Raw genomic sequence first — 27,015 nt, forward strand, 5'->3', positions numbered from 1 at the left:
AGACACAGAAGTCAAGTGCATAGACCAAAATAACAATAAAAATGAAAAATCCAGTGAGCTCTTGGTAGGGGGAATAATTTCTATTTTCCTTGTGTTTCTATATATTTTCCAAATCTGTCAAGAGTATGCTGCTATTGTAGTAAGATAATACAGTTTAAAAAACACACTCAATTTCTTATTATGATTATTTCTGGGTGATGGAATTATGGATGATCTTTATTTTCTCGTGAGTTTTTTCATTCATTCATTCATTCATTCGAATTGTCCATTTGTGGTAAAGACGATGTTTTGTGTTCAGCAGATCATTTTGGTTCTCCTTCTGGACACACCCAATGACTACATTTCCCCATCTCCCGTATGGCCTGGGGTCATATGGCTGAGAAGCTTCTGGCCAATGGAAATGGGGAAAAGTGAGGTGTGCCTTTCAGGCCTGCCTATAAACCCCTGCAGGATTTAGCATTCTAGCTCCTCCCCTTCCAGGGCAAGTTTGAGGATTCAAAGCTGGCATTGTTACAAGATGAGCAAGTGTGAGTCCCTGGGAAACTTCTTGCCACGTTGAAATAATGATGAAAACAGACAAAATCCTACTGTTTGAAGTCACTGAGATGTTAAGATTGTTACAGCAGTTCATCTGTCCTAACGAATAGAGCATTACTATTATCCGTAGGAAAACAGAAACTAAAATACAACCTTCCAAAATATAAACCTTCAATAGCAGTCCATGATCTATTGAAGGAAGTCCTCAAGATGGCATAAAAGGTCCTCTATTACCTGGTCCCATGCACTTCACATTCCAAAAATCTCACTGTCCCTCATAAAGGCTCCCAAAGCTCCTGGACCCATTCTTCCCCATTACAGTACCAATCACAACTGTATTGTAATTAGTTGGTTATTCATCAGTCCCTTTCACTAGACTGTGAGTTTCCACTAAGGCAGCAGTTGTCTTTCTTCTTCACAGGTATACCCTTCAGTGCTTCATGCCATGTCCCGGGCATATAAAGGATGCTCAGTAAGTATCTGCTGAATGAATTAATAATGTGCTCCTAATTGTTCATAGCCCATAAAAACTATGAAATTTCAGAGCCCTGAAGGTAAGGAAAAGCAATTCTCATTTTATTAGAATATATTCTCTTCTAAAACAAATCCTCAATCTCTGAATACCTGACTAGCCAGCCTAAAGCTTTTACAGTATTACTAAAAAGAAACCAAGAGCCAGGAATCAAATAATATTCTTGTTAGATCAGAACTGGTTCCTAGACTAAATCCTTTATGGGTTTGTGATGCTTTAAAAATTCTGACTTCTTAAATTCAGAATTGGAATTTGTCTCAGGAATTCACAGTGAAATTACTCTTAAGATATTTTAAATAGGGGTGGATTCTAAATTATTTCAGATAGGAAACTACCTTAGAACTATAAGAATCGCCACTATAACTCAAAATGCTCCATTTGTGAGAAGACATTCTCAAGAAAGCACTTTATGTTCCTTGGAAAGTTCAGGTTTAATGACAGCCCTTCCATTAAATACAAAAGCATTATTCTAAAATGTTTAAACAGCATCTTTCAAGGTTGAGTCTTAGATGTTACTTTAACAGCATCCATGAAGAATGTAGTTACTTTAAAAGTTTTTTATTTTTTAAAAAAAACTTTGACTTTACCCACTGTATATAGAGTGGATTTTTAAGAAATAGTTTCTTTATCTGAAGATATGAAGAACCAAATTACTCTTTGGTTTTATTATGTGGGAAGAACAACACACAGTCCTTTAGTCAAACAACTTTGTGATATTTATATTCCATTGCACAGGTATAGATTATACAAATTAGTAATACAAGTTATTTCTTAAATTCCAAACATTTTCTAAAATATTATTATACCAGATGCCTAGGATATTAAAACATCAAGGTGGAAATCATACTCTAAATAGTTAAATATGACACTGAAAATACTACACATTTTAATTAGAGGAAAATTAAAACGTGTGCTCAAATGCTCTAACAAACTAAGTAGCAGGGCAACAACTACAAATAAGTCACTGTGGTCCATTTTTACGTATGCATATATATGATTATTAGATAACCCCTCCTCTTGAAAATGCATAATTAAAACATAAAAATCTGGATAAATGAACTAATGAAATTTAAACTCTTCCTAAGATCTACGGTGAAGTGTACTATTACCTATGACTTCATACAACTACTAATTCAAGATAAAAGACACCACACTTGGAAAGAAAAAAAGAGTTTTTAAAGATAATGGTTTTAATTGAGTTAATGAGATGAAAAACAGTGAAGCCCTGTGTTCTACTTACATGAAAGAAGATTTTAAAAAATAATCACTGCACAAAATACAAAGGGTGGGGTTATGCTGTGGTGTTAAATTTTTCTCCATAATGTTTTTCTTGCCTGTTCAAGAACAAATTAAAGTTTCCACAGCAAATTTGTTTTCAAAATGCCGAATCATAGCACAGTTGCTGACTTCGCGTTTCTGAATACCTGTTTGGAAGGGAAAATTTTTTAAATTTCTGATTCTTCAGTAATAAATATTCATGTTAATTTTCACAGTTATTATTTAGACATATAAAATATTTTACTCTATATTCCATTAACTTCTATAGTTTGATTTTTTTAACACTGCAGAAGTAGACTTAACACTGCAGAAAATAATTTCCCTCTCTTTTCTAAACTAAGTATCTTAACAGATGCTAGTAACAATAATAATGCCATACATATAAATTTATGACCTTGAAGGTAGTGGAAATGTTCTATATCTTGACTGTGGTGGTGATTTGCTGAAAGTCAGAACTACACACTAAAAAGGGTGAATTGTATTATATGTAAAATTATGACTCTAAAAAAAACTATCAACCATAAGATCATTTTAAAATGAAAGAAATCAAGCAGCAGGCTTCAGGTGACTCACCAGCCCAATGTGGGAGGAACAGTATTATCAAAAGTGCTAACAAAAAGCCAGGAATGCACTTTAACTAGGTGCCACAATTTCAAAGAAATCACACCATAGTGTATCTGCATGGCACTCCTTACTTTCTAAAGCTCTGTCATGTGTACTTTCATTTTAGTTTTACAATGATCTTGAAAAAAATGGGGAGATAATGTCATCATGTGAGAAAACAAAGGTGAAGTGATTTGGCAAAGCTACATTAGTTGTGTCAATGCTCTTAATTCTTCAGCCAAATTCCTTTCGAACTAACCTGACTGTGGTTATCTTCAATGTGATCCAAAAGGCAAACTCTGCTTAGAACCTAGATCCCTGAGCATACAAACGAAGAGTTACTTTAGAGACCCTCTGGATAAGCAGAACCCTTGCACAGTACAGCTCAACCAAAGGGGTAGGATGGAAAGGTGGACTGGGTGGCCATATGCAAAGTGAGGTAAGAGCACCTCAAGGAAATGACATTTCACATTCATCTATTCTATCTGAAAAGAGTAAATTTAGAATTAAGATGATTCTTCAGAAATCTAGAAATACTATACAATGTACAATATAGTTTTATTTTCTCACTCACGGCAATTGTATTGGTAACAATGCCTAGCTTACATCTAAATCTAATTTAACACAATGAAGTGAAAAAAACTTTTTTGCCAACATTTTAACATTAGAAAGTATTACCTTTAATGGTTTCTCTGCGTTGCAGTTTGTAAGTTTCCTTGTCATGGCACAGTCGATAAATATAGAAACCCAGGTGATCAATGTTTTCAATGCGATCAGTGATGACCATGTGTTCATGAATCAGATATGACTGAGGCAAATATGTCCCAGCCTACATTTGGAAAAGAATATATTACCCAGATATCTCAAAACATACATTGAACAGACAAGGAAAGCAGACAAAATTCTTAGAGATTATAGTACAGAACAGAGATTGGCAAACTACTACCCACCATCTGTTTCTATAAATAAAAGTTTTATTGGAATATAGTTGTGCCCATTTGTTTACATATTGTCTATGGCATCAAAATTGATTAGTTGCAACACAGATCTTATTTTTTAAAAGCCTACGATTTATTCTCTGGCCCTTTAGGAAAACTTAAATATAATTTTAGAAATTACATTTTAATTTCAAAATATAAAGTACTAAAAGAAAAGAGACAAGGAAAAAACCGGAAACCACAAGTCTTAGTTCCTCGTTGTAAAATGCTTATTAGCCATACTGTCAGTAAGATGGGCTCCTATAGGGCTAATTTCTCAACAAGGAATTCCAAGATGCTGTAACAGCATCAATAATAAGAAGTATTTGAAAGTTTTATACCTTTATGTTAATAAGTAACTCCAATAGGTTCCTGGGTGGCATAACAATGGAAGTGTTCAGAGGAATCACATAGCATTTATCCAGGTTAAGATCTAAATAGGCTGTGAGTTTCTGGGAAGAAAAAGATAATATTTTCATTAGATTAATGTATAAATATTACCAATATACAGACAGGCAGCAACTGGATTTTTAAGAATAACTTGTACTACTAGAATGTGTAAATCACTTGCATTTCAACAAATCAAGAATTTGGTGGGGTAGGAATGGAAATAGAAATGGGAGAGGAAATTTTGCTACTAGTAAATACAGTTCTTATCAGATAACAAACTATTAAAATTAACTCAAATAAACTATCACCTGATTAAGAGCCTTAGTCCCCAGGTCCCTCACTTATAAACCCTAATGCCCTCCAAGGCATCCATCTATTGATATAAAAATTAACTTCTCTCCTATGTATCTAGAATAGTACTAACTAGTTACTACCATCCATAGAGAACTAAGTCAATTAAATGATTTTGTGTTCTTGCGGTTCAGATGAGAAACCTGATTGAGAAAGACTACCTCATAGGATGGTTTTGAGGATTAAAATGAGTTAAACTAAACCATGTAAACATTTAGATTCCTAAAAGCAATTTAGCAGCAAAGGAAGAACAGCATATGGTGTGTATTAAGACAGACAAGGCAAGGGGAAGAAAGGTAGGTTCACTGAGGGTCTGCTTCAGACAGAAAGCCCATCAAATGTTGGAGTTTATCTTGCAGGGCAGAAGAAACCCAAGGCCCTTTTTTAAAAAAGTAAAGAGTAAGTAAACCATAAACAGAATAAATCAGCAAATACTGAAAATGAAACTACAAAAGCATCAATTAAGGAACTTGCATTCTTTTTTCAGTTCAGGGCACCTGGCTCACCTTGTTAAAATCATGAACAATGTTGGCAGGATCACTATCTGCAAACTCTGGGACAGGCACGCTGATGAATTCAACCTCATCTTCCTCAAAGATCTTAATATTTTCCTCAATGGTCTGGTAGCGAGCAGCTGGGGCATCTGCAGAAGGCTCATTTAAGATGACATCATCTTTGATGTACTTTATTCCACAGTAGTAGACGTCATCTGGCTACAGAGAGTTTAAACACTATTTCAGCAATTCAGTGGAAGACAGGTTTTTAAATGTAAGTATTACTTAAGCTGCCACCTTTACCTACATAGCATTTTGCTTGCAAACTCTTACTTTTAGATGACAAGTCAGACAGTTTAATTACAGCGTTAACACGTTCTTTAAGATCTGGTTTTAAAGTACTGTAAAAAACCAGTTTCAGATGGAGAAAAGCAGCTGATTTCTCCTTTACTTTTTGTGTTCGACAAAAACAGAATATAAAAGCAATTATCCATCTGGTGACACGTAAATTTGAAGAAACACACAGGCCTATTTCTACCTGTAAGCCTTATTTTTATAAAAGAATATATTCAGAAACCAGTAATGTTTTTCTGAAAGAACATACTTCTAAAACTTTTTGATGTGATTCACTGATTACATGAGTTTTCTCTCATTAGCCAAAAGAGGGATAGTTTTTCTGAAATTTCCACAGGCATACAAGTAGTTCTGATTTTGCCTTAAAATATATCACAATTAAGTGGAAAATATCAATTATAGCAAATCATTATAAAGATTTTTTTAAAGTATGCATATATAATAAAGATTAGGAGCATATAACAAAATGTTAGGTCAACAAATATCTCTGGACAGTGGAATCGCAAATGACTTCTTTTATATAAAAATACATTTCTTGTAAAAAATTGCTTTAGAAAGATGACTAGTATTTCACTAATATCTATCAACATGCCATTATCTCAAAAAATAGAGAAAATGAGCACAAAATTTACACATCCTCTGTAGAATATTTCATTTTCTAAATAAAATCTATTTGTCAACAGTTTCTCCAAACTCTGGTATGTTAAAAGAAGTAAACATACTGAATTATTGTCAGAGAAATATATCACAAAACAGAGATCATAAATCATAATCATTGTAATCAGAAGAAAAAGATGTCTTAATCCACTGGGATTACTATTCTGTAATAAATTATAAACAACTTTTATCCTAAATTACTTCATCATTATTGCTGAAATCACATTCTTAAGAGAAACCAATGACTGGGGAAGAGGCAGAGAGAAGTGGAACCACTATACTCTGGGCCCAGGAGCAAAAGGCTATTGTGGGGAAGCCCAAAATGTCTATCAAATTATAGTTTATCAATATGACATTTGAGGCTGGTGTATCTATTCAACTGGCAATTGAAAATACTATAACTTAGCTATTAATTATGGTAGGAAAATTGAGGGTTAGTCAACTTTGAAAAATCATCCAGCAATCTATACCCTTTAGTCAGCAAAACAATGTTATTCTGCTTTTAGTGACCATCTAATAGGTTCAGCAAACTTATGCTCAGGAGACTTTTTAACATAACTGTAAAATAGGACCACCACTCTGACTAAAGGCCACAGACAAAAAAGCACAGGCTTAGAACAGGTTTGGGCCAATTCTCTAATACATGTGAAGGAAAGGCAAAAATGTCCCTAGCATTTTCCCACTTACTTGAAGTGCAAAATATTTGTACAGGTATGCTCCTCCTAGAATGACACCTGCAAGCATAAAGGCTAGTCCAAAGCACATGCACCAACACCAGGCTCTTCTTTGGCCAACTGGTACCACTTCATCTGGGTCCTAAAATATGAAAAAGACTGATGATCAATATCTTATCTCCAATCAGAATCACAGAAATGTCAAGCCTGAAAGAAACCTTAATAATTATCATCTTATAAACAAAGATATAAAGACCAAAGGAGTCAGGTCTCTAATCAAAATCCACCCAGGAATGATTAAGTGGTGGTACCAGGACCCAGCCCAATGCCTCCTGAGCTGAGACACCAGTCTTTTGGGAGAGTTCTTTCTTCTAACTTTCAATACCCCACCTGCCACCCATATCTCTAGAGCAATAAATTACATACTCCACAATTTCTATTTTCTGTGCCTAACTTTTAGTGATTAAACTATCTTCTAATATTTAAAAATTCAGAAGAGGCTACAATACAACTTTGTCGTGCAAAATTATGGTGCTGAGTCTTGCGTATTACAATGTCAGGGTATATGAGGTTATTTATAAAATTATGTGTTAGCCTGCTGCAGGTAATTAGTATTTCATACTAGGTACAAAGCCATTCCTAACCAAACCTAAGAAAAATTTACAGGAAAACTGGGGACAGACCAAATAATATTAAACAGATTCTTTAAACAACTGGAATCTCAAAAAAGTAGGACAAATGTATTTAAAATAATCCTGTAATTCCACTGCTCTACCCTACAGAATCCCAGTTTAACAAAGTTCTTCATTTTTAAGATATCAGTAGAAGCAGTAGAAAACTGAGGAAAGATTTAGTAAAAAAAAAAAAACTTATTAAGTCAAGAGACATACAACTAGCACGCAATTGTTAGAATTCTGATTTTGACCCCCCTCAAGGAAATAATTCAGCACTGGAACATCATCTAGGGTCAGCACATTCAGTCAGGTACACTCCTTGCCCTTCTAACTCAGGCCCTCTACTGTCGTTTCAGAGTTATAGCTAACTTCTTATTTGTGCCCATGTTCACGTGCAAAGAGCTGACAAATGAGATCAGCTGCTGGTGTTATATAACCAGTGGCTCAAGAAATAGTACAGACAGCAAAAGAAAGGCTCCAGTTGACTTGAAACCAGCATAATAAAAGATGATCTAGTAAGTAGTATGTGTGTACAGCCCTTCAAGTCTATAACTCTATCCTTTACTTGGAAAACTCAATATGGGATTAAGGGAGAAAGTAGACTTGACCTACACCTCCATAGATAAATAGGATATAACTTAAACGTTAGGAAGAAAACCTGTAGGAACAATGCTGGATACGGCTGAAGCAAGAATTCAGTGAGGAAAGAATGAAAGCTAAGGTTATGTTTTCAATTCTAAGATAAGGAATTTTAACTTGATACCACCGGGGAAAAGCCCAAGCCCAGATGTCCCAGCCAACCAAGAACAATTTAAGGCGCTCGGGTTGGATGAGGTTTAAACACAGAATTTAACACTGTAAAAAAAATGCCATTCAATCTAAGGATTGGCTCAAACACTGTGAGAGCATCACACTTTGCTAGGCATACCTGTCAACGTATGGTATGTATACTCAAGACAACAAGTACACTGCAAGGAAGTAGTGTGTACTGAGAATAAACCTAGAGGAATTTATCAAGCCATACAAGATACCCATCTGTGAACAGAAAGTTACAAGAATTCCACAGGAGTCATAAGGTATTATGAAACCTGAATGATAAAGTACATGTAGTGTTTTGCTCGAGCCCTTGTCTGAAATGAGAAACAGTTCCTAGCATAATTAATTTTAGGGTGGAGGCAGGGTGGGGAGACGAGAATGACAGATGGAAATAGTCATTTCTAAACATTTGGTATCAGCTGCTGAGATAGCCAAATGTGTGTACAACACGCCCCTGTTTGGCAGGCTCTCTTCACTCGCGGCACTTGAAGGGATAGCCAGAGAGCACGGGCAGACCCTCGTAAAAGAATGTGCAGCCCCGAAGGTTAAACTGATAACAGTGTCCAGGCCTTCTGCTCTACCATTTTTAGCAGGTCAACAAACAATATTTTCAAGAATAAATTATAAACGTCTACTGTGTGCCAAGAGCTGTGCTAGGACTGGGCATGTAGCCTCTGCCAAGAAAGAGATCGCTCAGATCAGCCTGGAAAACAAATATACAAAAAACATAAATATGCCATAGGCTCTAACAGGAGAATGTAGAAAGCACAGAAGGGCTGATTGGGAGAAGACTTCCCAGGGGAGAAAATACGGGAGAAGAATGAAGGACGAATACTTTTTACCCATGCAGAAGACAGAGTGAAAGGGCATTATGTGTAAGACAAAGAATGAATAAAATCACGGGGCCAGAATGCATGACATTCCGCGGGTCACATGTGGTAGGTACGGCTGGAGTGCCCAGTACGGTGGTGAGGGGTACAGGGGCGAGAATGGAGAGGTTACTGGGGCAGGTCACAACGGGACTTTGTGTAACATGCTATGGAGTCTGAATTCTCATGTTCATTCAAAAATCACATCTCAGGACTATGAAAATAAAACAAAAATTTTAAATTTCTCAAGAGAATCTAACTTATAAAATACCTCATGTACTCACAGGTCATTTGTTCAGCACCTCAACCACGTGAACCATGGCTTAAGGATCAGGAAATAAGAGTCTGAATCTCCAAATTACAGACCCAAAGTCCACGCACCACTATCATCTGTTTCATAAAAGAGGTATCAGGTCTTCAAAGTCTGTCTAATCTCTTGTTTTCTCTAAATTTCTATAAGGTTAGTATGGTAGCACCAAGCCAACCGTGGCACTTAGTTGGCACTCAACTAATATTTGACGAGGGAGCAGAATGTAGAAAAAATGTTTAAAAGCTTGGTTATTTATTTTTTTAATGACCCCAAAGTTACACATCAGCAGCCAGCATGACAATGAAAGGTGGGGGCAACGTAAGAATTTATGAGGCACAGGAGACTGTGGCTCTTTAGCAAAGAATAGTAGCCCTAAGCACGCAGCCCAGTTCAACATTAAGGGCCTGTTATTTGCAATGTACTGTGCTAGATCCTGTGGGAAAAGCAAACGTGATTAAGACATGGTTGAAATCTTAAGCAATTTACAGTCAAAATTAACAGTATGCATGACAAATAAATGACATTCCTTGTTACAGTCTGAGTCACAGAGAAGGGATTAAAGTATATTCAAGATAGAAATGTTGTTAACCTAAGTGATTTAAAAATGCATTTTAAATGATTAAATTTTAAAACTTGAAAGAGTATACTTAGAGAAAAAAGCCACATGTTAAGATTTAAGAAAAACCCCACATGACCATCTCAAAATATGTAGAAAATGCATTTGATAAATTGTAACTCCCATTCATAATAAAATCTCTTTGCAAACCAGAAGAGGTGAAATTCTTTAACATGAAAAAGGCTAATGATCAAAAATCTACAGCAAACCTCATATTTAATGGTGAAACTTCAGAATTAAACCATACCCTTTCAAGTCAGGAATATGAGAATGCCCACTAAAACTGATTCTTTGTTTTCATTCAACATTGTACTAGAGATCCTAGGTAGTACACAAATGATAGAACATGAACTGATTAAAAGATTAGAAAAAAGAATACAAAGCTGTGATTATGTTAAATGATATCTGTCTATGTAGAAAATCTGAGAAAGTCACATTATTCAAACTAATTAAGAGTTCAGCAAAATTGCTGAAGATCAGTAATTAAAAATCAACTGAGTCGGGCCTCCCTGGTGGCGCAGTGGTTGAGAGTCCGCCTGCCGATTCAGGGGATACGGGTTCGTGCCCCGGTCTGGGAGGATCCCATATGCCGCGGAGCGGCTGGGCCCGTGAGCCATGGCCGCTAAGCCTGTGCGTCCGGAGCCTGTGCTCCGCAACGGGAGAGGCCACAACAGTGAGAGGCCCGCATACCGCAAAAAAAAAAAAAAAAAAAAAAAAAAAAAAAATCAACTGAGTCAAAGATTTACACATAAATAGTCCTAGCATCATTATTCATAATAGCCCCAAACCAGAAACCACACAACTATCCACTAACTGATGAATGGATAAATAAAGTGTGGTATATTCATACTGAATCTCAAAAACACTATAGTGAAAAAAACTCCAACACAGAAGACTACCCATGAAAAGGAAAAACTATAATGACAAAAAAACAGCTTAGTGGCTGTCACGGTGAAAGGAAGATGGAAGAAGTATGAGGAAATTTGTTAGGGTGATGGAAATGTTTCATATCTTGATTATGGTGGTGGATACATGACTTTATACAATGACCATAAATTCAATCAAACTGTACACATAAAATAGGTACATTTTACTGCATGTAAATTTTATTTTAATATGGGGAATGAGAGAAAAAAATACCAACTGAGTTCCTATATACCAGGCAATGAAAGAAAGTCTAACAACACCAAGTGCTGGAGAAAGTGTGGAACAACGGGAACTGAGGACTTTCGCACAGTAGAAAGGAGCTGGTACAAATGCTCTGAATAACAATTTGGCAGTACCTGATACAATTAAAGATACATATATCTTATGACCCAGTAATTCCATTCCTAGTAACATAACCCTAGATAAACACTTTTGTTCAAAAAAGAGGCTCAATAATGATTACTGCAGAATGGTCATTAAGGAAAAAAAATGGAAATAACCTGATGTCCACAAGTAAAGAATAAAGTATTATGGGTTCATATAATTAAAGTCTAAATGAAACCAACTAGCACTGTTGATTTTGAGATTAATCTCAGAAACATAATGCTAACGCAAAAAAAAAAAACCCACCATATATTGAAGACTTAAAAAACATAAAAGGAAAAAAACATATAAATAGTACTACAATTTTTATATGCTTGGATTATTTCATAATTAACAAAAATCATAAAATCATAAGAAAAAGGAAAACCACTCATGAACAAGAGCAACTTCACTGGGATATATAACTTTACTTGGCCTAATTTAAAACAAGTCATAGACATTTCCTCCCCTTGTACTGCAATAAAACTGGTGCACCTTAAATGATGCTGATAAGGTAAAAGAACTCCCACAGGTGCTGTACAATTATCACCTCATTAATCTTCCTAAAACCTCAAGTTTTTACCCCAGTTTATAAATGAAGACGCTGAAGCACACACTGGCCTATAATCACCCCTCAACAGTAGGTACAGAAAGAAGCAACTTCAAAAGCATTCTCACTCTTGCATTGTACTAATTTCTGGTTCGAATAAATCTTATCATATGATAATAAAATTACTTAACCAATTATATCTTAAGCAAAATGAAGAGTAAATTCTGTTCTGGTACTTCAATTAGTTAAGAACTAGGTCACCTCAATCAGTTCCCTAAGAGGCTTCAGTAAATGTGCTTCAATTATAAACTTAACTCAGACAAAATGCAAGGGTTTTCATATAATTTTTATTCTGTGCCCATACTAACAACTCACACTTCACGTCCTCTGGCATCTCTGTGTAAGCCTTCTTTGTAGAATGAATGAAGAGACACTTTTTCAGAGCTCCCAGACATACTATTTTGCATTATTAGAGCAAATGCAACAACACCACTTTAGGAACCAGAATACTAAAGAGGAAAATATCTCTTAGGGTTAAAAATCGTATTACAAAAAAGAAAAAGAAAAAAAGAGATGGCATAAAACACTATATTTTAAAACAGAAATACAGAAAATACAGAAATATTTTAAAACAGAAATACAGAAAAGAACTCAGAGTAGCATAAGCTACTGAACCTTCAGAAATAGATTTATTTAGAAATATGTACTTCATAAAACACATTCAGTAATATCAATAAATAGGGGATGCACAGGCCAGCTGCCCATGGATGTGTTGTTTGGCCTGTACACTGTTTAACAAAATACAGAATTAGCTGCCAACATTAAAAATATATATAATAATTCAAATTTTCACAGATTTCTCATCAATGTTCTAGTTTTCTCAACTCCTCCCTCATCATTTTTCTTCCTAGTGAAGACCAAACATACCAAGTACTTTTCTACAGTGTTGCTTGGTTTTGAACCTTGATCTTCATTTCCAGCTATGACTGGGTATGCTTCCTTCTGAGAACCTAATTTTAAACTACTTCTCCATATAAAAGGATTTTGAGTTCTGGGTTTTAGAGACTGGATTAATATGGTGAATAAAGCAGCTGAATCCTTTAAGTGACAGAACAGGTATTCTTTTGCAAAGAACAAATCCAAGCATGAATGGCATAAGCAAACCAAAAATGGTGACAGAGAGAAGCTGGGATTGGACAAGCTCAGAAAAACCACAGTCCAAGAGCTATGGGAATAAAAGATGTTCCAGACAACACCCAGTTCTCCGGACAGACAGAAACAATGAGAAGGACAGAAACTACTCACGGTATAATACCATGTGTATGAGGTTCTGGCTAAAGGTTAAACTATAGGAACAGAAAACTGGGACAGGTGTGAGACTCAGGATTGACTACCAAGTGATATTAAAGAATATTTTGGGGTGAGGAAAATATTCTGCATCTTGACTGCAGTGATTACACAAGTGCATGTATTTGTCAAAATGAACAGAACAGTATAAAGCTAGAAAGGCTGAAAATTTCAGTATGTAACTAATACTCCAATATATTCGAATTCCTCTCCTTTCCCAACTTATGAGGAGCAAGGAGAGTGTTTTTTCCTAAGAGCCCATTAAATGATGCTGAAAAAGATGAAAAAGATATAAACCTTTAAGAAAGATAAGGATGAAAAGACTGATAGCAGACAAGAAATCTCAAAATTTTGGAGGATGGGAAACAGACAGACAAGTGGTATTTTAACTTCTCTGTCTCAATCACCTCATCATTAATGGATTAATAATAGCACCAATCTCATAGGGTTAGTGTGGGGATTAAATGAGGAAATACAACTGAAGTATTTAGATCATTGCTTGGCACACAGTAAATAGTAAGTGCTAAATAAGTGAAAGCTATTAGTATTATCCCCACCACCATCTGACTTAGCTGGGAAAGGTAAGCTGAAACAGGTATCTTCTTGGAGTAAAGCCAATAGAAAGTAATCTACACCTTTCATTTTTTAATATTCCTTTTTCCCTTTCATAATACTTTACTGATGCACAGAAATAAACTTAACTTGTTTTGTTAAAATATACTCATTAAATTAAATTAATTCAAATTGCTTACAAATAAACTCTTAAAATATGTTCACCCTTAAAAAAACAAACAAACGAAGAAGCAATCTACAGCAAAATACTGAAAAGGCCAATTAAAAAGGCATTACTGGAGAGGAAAAGAAAATGACTTCCTATTGCAATAAGAATTCAAAAATAAAAACCTTGGTCATCATTTAAGATCTACTTAAAAAAATTTCCAAAATGTTTTCCTAACTACACTCTTTGAATCACAGAACTTACACAGGCAATCGTTCCAACTGATTACTATCATGTAGGATACCAGTGCCATCCATCTGGCTTCTACATTAGTTTTCTTTTCCCAGCATGGAAAAATGCAACAAAAAGACATGATCCAGCAACCTGTTCACCATTAGTAGCATTAATTCATTACCAAATATATTCTGCTATATGTAAAACACAAAAATCTATGGCTAAGAAGCTAAAAATCTATAAAGACACCAAACATTTGTTTGCATTTTCTCTTGCTTATTTAAATCAATAATCTGAATTTTATTTTCTCATTTGACTTTTCAGGTAAGATTGATACTATCTCAACTATGGTGAGAAAGTCCACATGAGAAATCTCATGCCTGAAATGCAAAAAGGGAGCAGCTTTCCAAGTGATCGGCATTATATGGATATTAACATTACTGCATTATTTTACACTTGGAATAGGGAGAGATTTTTAAAAAGAGAAATTAATCTAAAATTACAGTGTCAGGACTTCCCTGGTGGTCTAATGGTTAAGAATCCGTTTTGCAATGCAGGGGACGCCAGTTCAATCCCTGGTCAGGGAACTAAGATCCCACATGCCAGGGGGCAACTAAGCCCATGCCACAACTATAGAGCCTGCATGCTCTGCAGCCTGCGCACCACAACGAAAGATCCCGCATGCTGCAACCAAGACCCAACGCAGCCAAAAAATAAATAAAACAAATATTTTAAAAAATTAAAATAAATAAAATTACAATGTCTACAAAACCAATTTCTCATTAATGCCCTTTTTTGTTAACAAATCCTACGATACACAAGCAGCAAAACAGGAATAAAAAAATTAAAAATTTAAAGCCATTGCCTAACAGTTTAAATACTGTGAGAAATATGAAATCTGAACCAAATTACTGGCATTATATAAAATTAGCACATGCCTAGGTTTAAAAAAAAATAGGCCAGAACTATAAAAAAAAATCAGGCTGTACATGCTTTTAGTGCTGGATTGTAATTTAATCACTTTTTACATCATTAGGGACAAGCAGAGTATCTGGTACACAGCAGAATATTAGTATAGGAATACCTTAAAAGTCTTCTATTCTTTTTCCTACTTCTTAATATTTTAAAAGATGACCATCATTTAAATATAGTGTTTATTCAATCTACACTGAAGTGTACTAATGATAATACTTTATGAAATTTCATCAGGTTTTCCAATTCATATTGGTGAGATTAAACAACAGCATTATATACAAATGATATTTACTGTTAATAACAGCCTTTACTAGGGATAGATAAATTGGTCAAGATAGATTTCTTCTGCCACTGGCTGAATCATGAGTTCATATTGTTCCTAATAAGAATATCAACCATCTTCCTAAAAATTTTAAGTATGATAGGAATGCTCTTCTCTATAATTCATCATAAAATTATGTGTCAAGATTAGAGGGGGAAAAGAGCAAACCTGTTCTGGACTCATTTTTGTATAAATCTTGGATTTTAATGTCATTCAATGAGATAACTACACATTTGTATTCAAATGAGTCATTCCATGTAAAATGCAGAACTTTTGCAGAGAAAATTCCAAGTATATTCTTCTAAAAACATAAAGTAATTCAAATGTGGAAAGTTACATCTCCCATCCAAGTTTAGAAATTTGAAAGTTATACAAAATGACTATTAGAAAAAATAATTCCAGTTCTTGAGATCAGAGATATTTGTCTCTAGAGTGAATATGTAAAAAGTGCTTTGAACCTATGCCTAGCACCAAATGCATGTACAACACTCAATAGTCAATTGATCTTGCTCCCTTATACTACCACTCTCTTCACCCTTGGATCCAGGGGGTTATTTTCTTGTGAAAACAGACACAGATGTTTAAGTAGGTTGTGATTAATTTGGTTTACATGGTTGGTCTCTCTGAGTTACACCAGGGGCCTCCTGAAGGTTGAGGTGTTTAGTGAATTTTAAATCCCTAGTATATGGTCTGGCCATGCAGTAGTAGGTGCCTCTGAATATGTGATCAGTGTACTTCTCAAAAAGAAAAGCTCCTGTATGAAAGAGCCATGAAAGCTCATTTAGTCCAATACATCATTTTACAGATAAATATAATGAGGCCCAGAGAAGTTAAATAAAATTATTTGTGCGGTATCACCAAATAAGGCCTGAATATCATCTGACTCCATGTGCACCTTAGGGACGGAAAATCATGGCTATTAGGTCAATGACCTACCTAAATAATAGGTTAGGCAAATTAACTCTGGTAATAAGTGACGTGATACCATGTTACAACTGGATAACACTCATATCCAACCAGAAACGACATAGCCTAGCCTGAGTTTCTACAGATTTTTCCTATCGTAATAGGTTTACTTAAATTGAGCCACACTCATAGTAAGCACTATGTGTTAACCATTACAACAGTAGTGTTTGTATTATTAACATGTTGACAAAATTAATAGAATTTTTCTCTATTATTCATCAAATTACAAAGGATAATAACAAAAGTATTAAAATCATATGCACATGAAGGAAAAACAATAAAGAAAAATAACTCAGGCACACTAGCATATAAGCATTTCAAAATCAATGAAAAAGGCAAGATATTGTTACAAAAATGAACCTAAGAGGAATAAAGCCACAAAGCAAAAACCATGAAGTTGGTAGCGAGTGAGTTGCCTCTAAAATTACTTATGAAGAAGACAATTTTGGAACATTAAAAAGGGAGACAAGAAGATGCCTCTTTTTAGGTCATCCGGTCTGACCTTAAACTGGTGTTAATAAAAATGCACATAGTTTCCATTATTATCTATTATTATCATTAAGCCCATTTTTAATGTTAAAGAAAATATTCTAATAAGTCTTAAAGCTATGAAGACAGCTGAGTTGAAAGTTCTATTATTGATTTCCAGTTAAATGGTTATGTTTACCTCCTCCTGAAAGCTCAACAGAGTGATAGTAAAGGGATAAATAAATAAACCTTAAGCCAGAAAATGGAAATGACAGAAAACAAAGTATGTCACTAACAATTTTGAAAGCTGAAAGCATAAGGAAAAAAATCTCAAGCTTCTAGAGGAAAAACAAAACAAAACTGGTCATATTCAAAGAACCAGGAATCAGAATGGCATCAGACTAGATGATAACGGAGCAATGCCATCTTTTCTAACCTAGAATTTTATGCCCAGATAAATTATCAATTAAATGTGAAGACAGAGTGAAGACTCTCAGACAAGTAAAGTTTAAAAAAATAATTGAGCTCAGATGCTTTTTCTTGGATTTATAAAACATAAGATCCAACTTAGGATGGAGGCAAAGGCAGAATAATTCCAGGATAATAATTACTCTCAGGACGTCTGTGTAGCAACATACCTAGAATACAACTAACTAGTCTGGGTGGAAAGACTGAAGAATGACAAATGAAATATCGCCAAGAAAAATATGGAACTCGGTAAGTTATCTGATAAGTTTGTAGATACAAAAGGCAGTTATACTGCTGTCAGAGAGTATCAGGATGAATTAGCAATACAAAGAAAATTAAGCAATCCTCCCCCTTGACCCAAGAAGTCAATCATCAAATTCAGGGGAAATAAAAATGGTTCTGTACAAGAAAGGAAGTAGAATAAGTTATACTACTTACTCCAATGTAACGCAGTATAACTACATTAACTAGTAGTTATACTGCATTACTACTTACTCTGTGTAAGTTTCGGGTCAATTATAATAAAACCATGGACTATCAATTTAACCAGACATTACTATAACTATACTAGGAGAACAGATTATGTATATACCATGTAAATATATAGAAAAGGCTAAATATTCACTTTCCATATTAGGAAGCCAGTAGGTAATATCTAAAATTGCAAAAAACACAAATGAAAACTAAAACCATGAAACAGCAAGTACTTAGAGTAGAAGTTCTCCAAATGTGCTCCAGGGACACCCTTTCAGGGGATCCACAATGTCAAAACTATTTTCATAATAAAAATAAGACACTTTTTTCCTCCATTCTCATTCTCTGGGCAGTGTACAATGGAGTTTTCCAGCAGCTAAATGTGTGATATAGCACAACAGGCTGACAGCAGAATCTGTCTTCTATTAAGCTATTCAGTAAAGAACATTGCAAAAATGTAAAACAATGTTGCTCTTACTCTTCTTAAAATGTATTGGTTATTTGTAAATTTTTATTATTTACAAATGTTATTCATGTTAACATGTTATAGGTTTATTATTATTTTAAATCAGTAAATATTGTTTTACTTTTGAATACAGTAAATATCAGTAAATACAACCTACAAAAATCAAAAGCTCTTTGGTGTCCTCAACAATTTTTAAGAGTACAAAGGGGTCCGGAGACCAAAAAGTTTGAGAACCACTAATTTAAGAAGTGGGTTCCAAAAAAAAAAAAAACAAGTGGGTTCCTCAGAGATAGGGCAGGACTAGTATTTGCACTTTAAAACGAAATTAATACTTTGATTAAACCCAAAATTAGATTTATAAAATTCTATCAACATCTATTACATAATGAGAGATATACTTTTATACAAAAATGGACATACCTACTGAACGCTAAGGATTTTTAAGTTGCAGGAACAGCTCCTCACCAGAATACCTTGGGAAAACAGGGTGTTATTTATCAACAATCTTGCTATGTAAGTGACATGTGAGGTAGGGATAAGCAGTAATGGTAACACAAGAAGTAATATTCCAAAACAAGCATGACGGGGGGGGGGGAGTGGGACTTTTAAAAGATGGGGATGGGGAAAAGCACTAACATTTAATTGAGTTTCTATGAACTAGGGACAGTTAATTCCATCACAAGAACACTATAAGGTTGGTACCACTATACTATTTTACAAATGAGGAAACTGAGGCTTGGGAGGTTTCCAGACTTGCCCAAGTTATCAGATCCAGGTAACAATATTAACTTTTTGCCAGTAGGATCTAACACTATGTGAAAATAGTGATAAGTTTGAGGTATTAGTTTATAAAAAACAATACAAAATGAATAAATGCTATGCTTCATTAATTTTACACTTCTATCTTGAAGTCTACTTCTAGAAATCTTTAAGATGTAGTAGTGCCAAATAAAAGTTTGAATTGTTAAAAAAAAGAGATGTAGTAGTAATAATAGCAGCTAATATCTATTGTCTTACTCTGTTCCAGGCATTGTGATCAATTTTTTACAGACTGTCATATTTCCCAGTTAGCTGATGGAGAAACAGAGAGTTGGAATCATTTATCCAAACTAACACAGTAAGTCGTAGAGACAGGATCTAAATCCTAAAGCACAAAGTGCATAGTCTGACTTCTCAATAAGTAGACAGTGTGGTTTCCTGAACTATACCCCTTTTTGGAGTGAGGGAACTAGGCCAAACGAGAGAAGCTGATTATTCTCCCCCGACCATTTAAAAATATAAAAAAATCATTCTGAGATCATGGGTTATACAAAAACAGGCAGCAGGCCACAATTTGGACACTTGGGCCATAATTTGCCAGCCCTGCTCTCCACTGTAAAGGAGACTGTAAAATGGTGGCCTGTGTCGGTCTTCAGTGTTTCTGCCTGAAATTCTGGTATGAATTAGTTGTTAATACTGAAAAGTCAAGTTTTAAGTAAAAACCCTGATTGTAGCTTGCCTTTAAAAACTGGAGGATCAAGCCACACTGGATCCTTTTTTTTTTTTTCGATGAAAATGAAGAATATTCTAAGTTGTTTAATATGGGGGGGGGGGCGGGGAGCCTAGCTTCACTATATCATTTGCTTGGGCCCAGGAGCATCGAGTTTGCCGTCTCTGTTTGACATGCCTAGCACTGCCCTAGACGGGATTGGGAAATTTTTTCCTAGCGCTAATATGAAAGCAAGGTAAAATAGATTAAAGAGAAAGCTATAAAATAAAAAATTTTAAAAACTGACGTGGTATAAACAGCAGAAAAGAAATACTAGAGAGACTGGCTGACAAAATGAATTTTAAGAAATGCAGACCTAGGGAGTTCGCTGGTGGCCTAGTGGTTAGGATTCTGGGCTTTCACTGCCGTGGTGGCCCAGGTTCAGTCCCTGCTCGGGGAACTGAGATACTGCAAGCCATGCGGCTTGGCCAAAAATAAATAAATAAATATTTAAGTAAATAAATAAATAAAAATTAAAAAAAATAAATAAAAATTGCAGACCTCGGTGGACCAACTCTTAAAGTCATTTTTCCCAGCATAAAGAGGATTCTTCTTCTGGACGCTGCAGTAAGTGATTTACTTAACAATGCAACTTACCTTTTTGGTTTTTATATTAACTAATTTTAAACATCATAATCATATTTAAAGCAGAGAAAACAATCTAAGATTTACGCTTTATTCTTAACTCGTTATGCAAAACATTTAAGTCTTGAAAAGTAATTTTGGCATTAAAAGTTAAACATTCAAATATATAAAACTCCATTAAAACTTCTCATTTTTTTTTAATTTTTCAATGCAATAATTTATTTCACTGTGGCTTGTCATATTACTCCTCAGTAAATCAACTAATGAGTAGTGTAAGATTTATCAGTCCTGAAAATATAATTATTTATGAAATCATTATATATAATTCTATCATTGTCTAATTTTCCTTTTTCTTTATTTATATATATTTTTTTATTAGTTTCTGCTTTATAACAAAGTGAATCAGTCATACATATACATCTGTTCCCACATCCCTTCCCTCATGCATCTCCCTCCCTCCCACCCTCCCCATCCCACCCCTCCAGGCGGTCACAAAGCACGGAGCTGATCTCCCTGTGCTCTGCGGCTGCTTCCCACTACCTATCTACCTTACGTTTGGTAGTGTATGTATGTCCATGCCTCTCTTTCGCACTTGAAAATGTTTAGGATTTATAAACTGTGCAAATTTAATTTCAACATTAATTTCTCTTCTGACAAATATATTTTAGCTTTAAGTCATATAATTACTGCTAGAAACTTATCAACATTAAAAGATAAATATTAAATGAAAAATTAGAACATCCCTCTATCATAAAAATAGTAATTTTTTCATTTCTGAAACTCAAGATTGAAAGTCTTCTGCATAAGAATAAAAAGTCTGTTATTTTTACTTGCTTTTCCCAAAAATGGCAGAATTATAGAAATACTTCATTAAGTTCTTTCTTTTCCTCTAATCAATTAAAGAGCTCAAAAAAAACTTCAATTGTTTAAAAACAATTTTGTTCAATTGTTGGTAACACATAAAATAGAGGATTATACTGTAGATTTCTTTAAAGCTATTAAGTACACGTATCATAAATACTGATTAAAAGGGATAATCACAATTAAATGATCTTTTAATGATGTTCTTAGTGTCATATCTATAATAAAATTTCTGATTTTCAACTTTCAGTTGCCTACCGTATAAAACTTTCATTGTTAAGCTCTGTGCAAGAAAATAAGAGAGCCAAGGAAATAACTCTACACATAAGCTTCTTGAAAACATAGCTCCAGTGTTGCTACTTTCTACAGCATTTTGACAAAAACCACCACATTCAGAAATTCAGCACTGTCAAATCCTTTATTTTAACAGGCAGCAGTTATGGCCTGAAAAGTCCTTTGATGGCAAAGTCCTTAACTCCTTTAGTCTAAACTCTAATAAAAAGTGACAAGTTTACCGAAAAGTTTAAGAGGACGCATTCACTGATGTCATTTTGAAAAGACACAAATTTTTCTGGCTCCAGCTCTATTGACACTATGACATACAAAGGAGTCCAAGAAGTTTTAGCTATACCATGAATTCAGAAAGTATTTTCCTTTTGGAAAAAAGAAAATGACTTTTAAGTAGACACTCCAGATATTTAAGTTATGGCATGAGAGAACAAATAAATAAAATGTCCCACCTTACTTACATCAAGCTTTAGCAATACATAATGAAAACTTCTAAAGTTAAATTCTAAATCAATTTAAATAGGCCTGCACCATGTGTTTCAAGAGATATTTCTGATTAAAATAATACTTCTATTCACTTAAACCTCTTATATGGCAGAGCTTATATTCCATAACGTCTTACAGGTTTATGATTTTGCCAAGGATAATATACTTGTTTCTATCTAGTCCGGAGAAAATAAGTTTAAGATGACACTGGGAAGACCCCAAGCAGGTAACCTCCAACTGCACGACATGCAATTTTGTCCACCCTCTGCAGCTGCAGCAGCCCGTGAGGCGTGTGTACACAGGAGGTCCTGCCAAGTCACTTGGTAGGCACAGGGGCAATTAATTTGTCTCCCAGCACTAATCTCTCACTTCAGACATCAATATCCTCATGAAGAACTAAAATGCAGTGACTGTAAAGTGTTTGCTGGCCAATGTTGTTTACAGACACTAAGTTACACAACTAGGTAATCATATGCACTTTTGTTAAAGGGAACCAAGCTCCCCATCCCTTCTGTAAACATCAAAACATTTCAGTAAATGTCATCATATTTTATGTTCCTTCTCCCCTCTACCTCCCCAAAACCAGAAAATACAATGAACACCAACACCACCAAAAGGCAAAATTACCAGTCCTGTTTATGCACACAGAAATGCCGGAAAGTGTAAAGAGTTAGGATCCAAGTAGCCATTTTGTGACGGGTAACTCAGAACTTACTGGGTCAGTAGTCCTTCACTTATGCTTCCATCCTGCCCCATCTTTTCCACTCCACAAGCATTTTACTTTTCCTTTTAAGGAGGTCTGCAACTACAACTAAGATGCACAGCAGAGAAGAGGCAACACTATTTATCAGCAAAACACCTTGCACGGATACCTATGAAGCAAACTTGAGCTTCTTCGACGCCTGAGATCGGGAAAGGCATTTCATAATTAGGCATGACAAAAGAAGGAGTTATTGACAACTACTGCTCTACAGTGAGGTAACCCAAAATGAAAATTTAGCATATTACATAATACCTCTATCTATCTCCTTTCTCTGTGACCCATGACTACTTAACATAAGGAAGGAATGTAACATGCTGAACATGGGGAGGAACAAAGGGAACAGTCTGGCTAGGGTGAGGAGGTATTTTTTTTCACAGTTAAAACAATTTGATTCCTGCCAAATATAATTATGTAATTCTAGCATTTTCATAGAATTTTAAAACTGGAAGAGTCCTTTACAGACCATCTGCTCCTACCCAGTCATCTTACACATAAAGAAATCTAAAAACTTAAGCCCAAGATCAAGTAGTTGTGTAATGACAAAACTGGGACTTCCGACTCAGGACGTTAAGTATTTTCTTTGATATTTACATATATATAACAATTTTCCAAAGTTCAAAGTACAAACACAAACATTCATGAATGAATTGCTGCCTCTAACATAAAACATGCATATAATTTCAAATTCACCTCTATTACACAAAACATAGGGGAAAATGTAGGGCAAGAATAATAAATAGCAAGCTAGTTGAGGTAATACAATCAATAGACATGGCTGTTGGGATTAATAGCTACTGAAAAGATAAGATTGAAAAACGGGACAGTGGAGCTGTTTCCAGAGGGTCCTCAGCCAGCAGTGAGAAAAGAGCTAAAGAAATAGCAAAGGACAGGAGCAGTGCAAAAGTACTGGAATGCGTGTTACATAAGCCAGCTGACTGGAGTGGTAAGAATTCTTATGGCATAAGGTCTGAAGAATCTGCATTTTTAAACCAGAATCCCAGATGATATCAGGTGATCCTTAAGAGTACATTTTGAGAAACAATGGTTTTTGGGATATCGTCGTCTAGGAGAGTTAAAGATACTCAAAATTCTTGTTCAGGAGTTCTGGCCCATCAACTAGCTAAACTGGATCCTCTCCACCAACCAGGCAAGGAAATGCCCCAGGCAAACACAGGAAGGCTGATTCTGTGCAGAATCCAGGGAGTCAAACTCAGTAGTTCCCCAGCACAGTCACCCCAAGGAGCCAGAGAACATTAAGGAATCACTGACCCAGCTCTAAGAGATCTTCCACAAATGTGTGTTATTAAGTAAGGTTTTCATTTACTGTTAAGTGACTGATTATAAGGATTCTAGTTTTAATGTAGAGCAGTATTTTGTCACTCACTTAAGAAGTCTTTGAGCTTATAGCTAGAAAAAGAATTAGTCATTTTGTATCTGCCAATTCATCCATGACTGATATGTGGTTACAAAGGAAGACTCTGGCCCTCACAGCTTTGTTCCAGTATTTTTCTTTGGCTATGGGGATCTGAGAAAATAGAAACAGAAAACATAGCACAGAGCTATGAATGGTTACTTTTTTTTTTTTACTGCTGCTATGACCATAATATTTGAATACGGTGAATTTGTGAGAAATTCTGAGAATCTGAAAACAGGGTCACCATTTCAGAAATGACAGTAAATGCCAAAAGTCAGATTTAAAGCTGCCCAGCAAATTATTTCTGATTTTTGCCCAGAGTTTCAAATCTCCTTCACTACAGGAACAGGGAAAAGCCATCTTAAGTGACATCATCCAATCCTTTCTCCCTCTCTCTTTTTTAATAGGAGGAGTTATATTTGTTCATAGGATTTTTTAAAAGACAAATAATAGGATTAAAGTCTATCTAATCTCTATATACGTATTTCAGTCTGTTATGACTGAGTACTTGACTATCAACTTATTTTAGGTACAACGAATGTTAGATAAACATAGAGCTAAGATAATAATTTGCTGCTGGAATTATCCTCTGTGGATTCCAAACATTTTCTCTTAAGACCAAGACGGTTTACAATGGATTCAGGAAAACAATACCAATACCAAAACTCTAATTCCTTTCGGGGAATCAGTCCACTTCCTATTTCAAGGCAAGACAGTCATTTAAAAGTCAACCCCTGACGTTTGTTTTAACTAGAACATTTCCAAAAAATAAGTACAGGCACATACAGATTAACGTTGTATTTTCAAACATTTTTTACAGTGTGTTTTCCAGTAGTAGTAATTTCCATTAGATCATATAAAAAACAACGATTATTACTCATACTTGCACAAATTATTAGTTTTTTTAAAGTTAGAACTAAGTTTACCCTACTTATAACAGGTCTTGAAAAATGCTAACGAAAAAATTAAAAATTACGCAACATAAATAACTTCTACAATTAATTTCTACAGGATCAAAATTTTGCAGCCTAAAGAAGATCTGGTAGAAAGAGGCTGTGAGTCTTTCCTTTTTATTTAACTTCTGAGACAATTACAATCATACCTTAAATGAGAATTATTGTAAACCACTAAAACTTAGCACAACCATGGTCCCTCTCCTGATTTTTTGCTTAGGGCTAAAAGGGGGATTTTGTAAAATAAAGGACAATTTTACAAGGGACGTAAGACAAGTTTGTTACGTTTAGTTTCACTTAGTGTAAGGGACTCTCGTAAAGATACTGATATCATTTAAAAGTCAATTTCGGTTTTACACAGACATCCACATAGTAATTAGCGATCTTTACCGGGAATAATCGTTTTAATTATAAAATCAACAGCCAGAACCTACTCTGAGCAGACCGTCACCTTGCTTTCCCCTCTCGCCCGCTTCCTCGGCCCCCTCTCCCTCCCCAGACCCCACGGTGAAGTTCACCTGCCAATACCGAAGGGCCGTGGAAAAAGAGGAGGTAAAGAAGAAAATGCTTTTAAAATTAACAGGCTTTTACAGTAGCCGGACTTAGTGCAAGGGCTGTTCAGCCTAGAAACACGGAGGTGTAGGCTTGCAATGATGTCAGCCATTTTAGGCACATTATACTGGGAAGAAGTGCCAAACTCCGCTGTTGTTTTTGTTGTTTTGCGTGCCGCCGCCGGTCTCCAGATCGACCGAACCCAGTCCTGGCTCCGGGCACATTCCCGGACTGCACCAACGACCGTGCACTCGGCACCGCTCTCCAATCCTCCTCCCCGCAGGCCTCCCAAGCTCCCTATCCCGCGGCAGGCGCCGCTTTCCGCACACGCACTTTCTTACAAAGAAGCTGCGCCGGACAAGCAAGGGGAGCGGCCCGAGAAAAAGGAGAGCTCGGCCCTCTCGGGGAGCGCAGCTCTCCCGCGGGCCCAACGCCCACTCCTCCGACCCCCTGGCCCTCGGACCTTGCAGTCCACGGCGACCGCGTTGTGGGGGATGATGAGCGCCTCCTCGCTGCTCTTGGGCTCGCCCTTCTTGGCCTCCTTCTGGGCCAGAGCCGAATTGAACGTCACCTTCACCATGGCGCGGCCTGGGGCGCCCTCGGAGGGCGGAGGTGGGCTCGGGGCGCGGGTTGCGGGCTCCTGGCTGCGGCTGCAGCCTCCTCGGCCGGGTTCCGAGCACGGCTAAGCGGCGGCGGCGGGGTCTACTGCAGTACCAGCCCTGCAGCCTCGCAGCTCTCGGACGAAGACTGAGACCGTTCGCTTTCCCCCGGGGGCGGGGCCCGAGGAGGGCAGACGGGGGTGGTGGGCAGGGGGCGGGGCCGGAGGAGGGCAGACGCGGGTGGTGGGCAGGGGGCGGGGCCGGAGGAGGGCGGGGTGGGGTCCTGCGGGCGGACCCGACGTGCAGATCCGAGTGGAGTCAGACCCTGCCCTCTCCCCGGGTCTGAGGAGAGACCTAGCCGGGAAGGGACGGGCGCTCCTGCGTGCGGGCCTGGATTTTGCAGTTTTGAATTAGCTTCTAACCAGTTTACTTCCGTGCACAGTGTTGCAGCTGTGTAGCAAAATCGGGTGAACTTTACCGGTCTGTCGCGGATAATGGGTTAACCTCCGGCAGCGCCAGGAGGACCCTTCCCTGCCAGCTGCCCGCACCGAGAACCTAAAGGCCGTGGAATTTGGG

General features: G+C 36.4%; 1 protein-coding gene across 1 annotated transcript; it reads right to left on the reverse strand.

Moving 5' to 3' along the window:
* Positions 1-1,762: 1,762 nt before the first annotated feature.
* ITM2B (integral membrane protein 2B) lies at positions 1,763-26,605 on the reverse strand. The gene is made up of 6 exons (XM_081215124.1): positions 26,304-26,605; positions 6,861-6,989; positions 5,175-5,381; positions 4,269-4,379; positions 3,629-3,779; positions 1,763-2,493 (listed from the first exon to the last, which is right to left on the reverse strand). Exons 1-6 carry the CDS (start codon positions 26,418-26,420, stop codon positions 2,408-2,410), a joined length of 801 nt encoding a protein of 266 aa, XP_081071250.1. The 5' UTR covers positions 26,421-26,605; the 3' UTR covers positions 1,763-2,407.
* Between the last annotated feature and the right edge of the window lie 410 nt (positions 26,606-27,015).

Source organism: Mesoplodon bidens, assembly GCF_964165515.1.
Source record: "Mesoplodon bidens genome assembly, chromosome: 17".
Classification (NCBI taxonomy): Eukaryota; Metazoa; Chordata; class Mammalia; order Artiodactyla; family Ziphiidae; genus Mesoplodon; species Mesoplodon bidens.

What these genes read in the sequence shown, in the direction of transcription:
- ITM2B (XM_081215124.1), bottom strand. Translation starts at nt 26,420, where the DNA reads ATGGTGAAGGTGACGTTCAATTCGGCTCTGGCCCAGAAGGAGGCCAAG. An exon ending in ACAAATATTTTGCACTTCAA is followed by an intron (nt 5,382 to 6,860) that starts GTAAGTGGGAAA and finishes AACTCTCTGTAG; the next exon opens with CCAGATGACGTCTACTACTG. An exon ending in TTGTTCATGATTTTAACAAG is followed by an intron (nt 4,380 to 5,174) that starts GTGAGCCAGGTG and finishes TTTTCTTCCCAG; the next exon opens with AAACTCACAGCCTATTTAGA.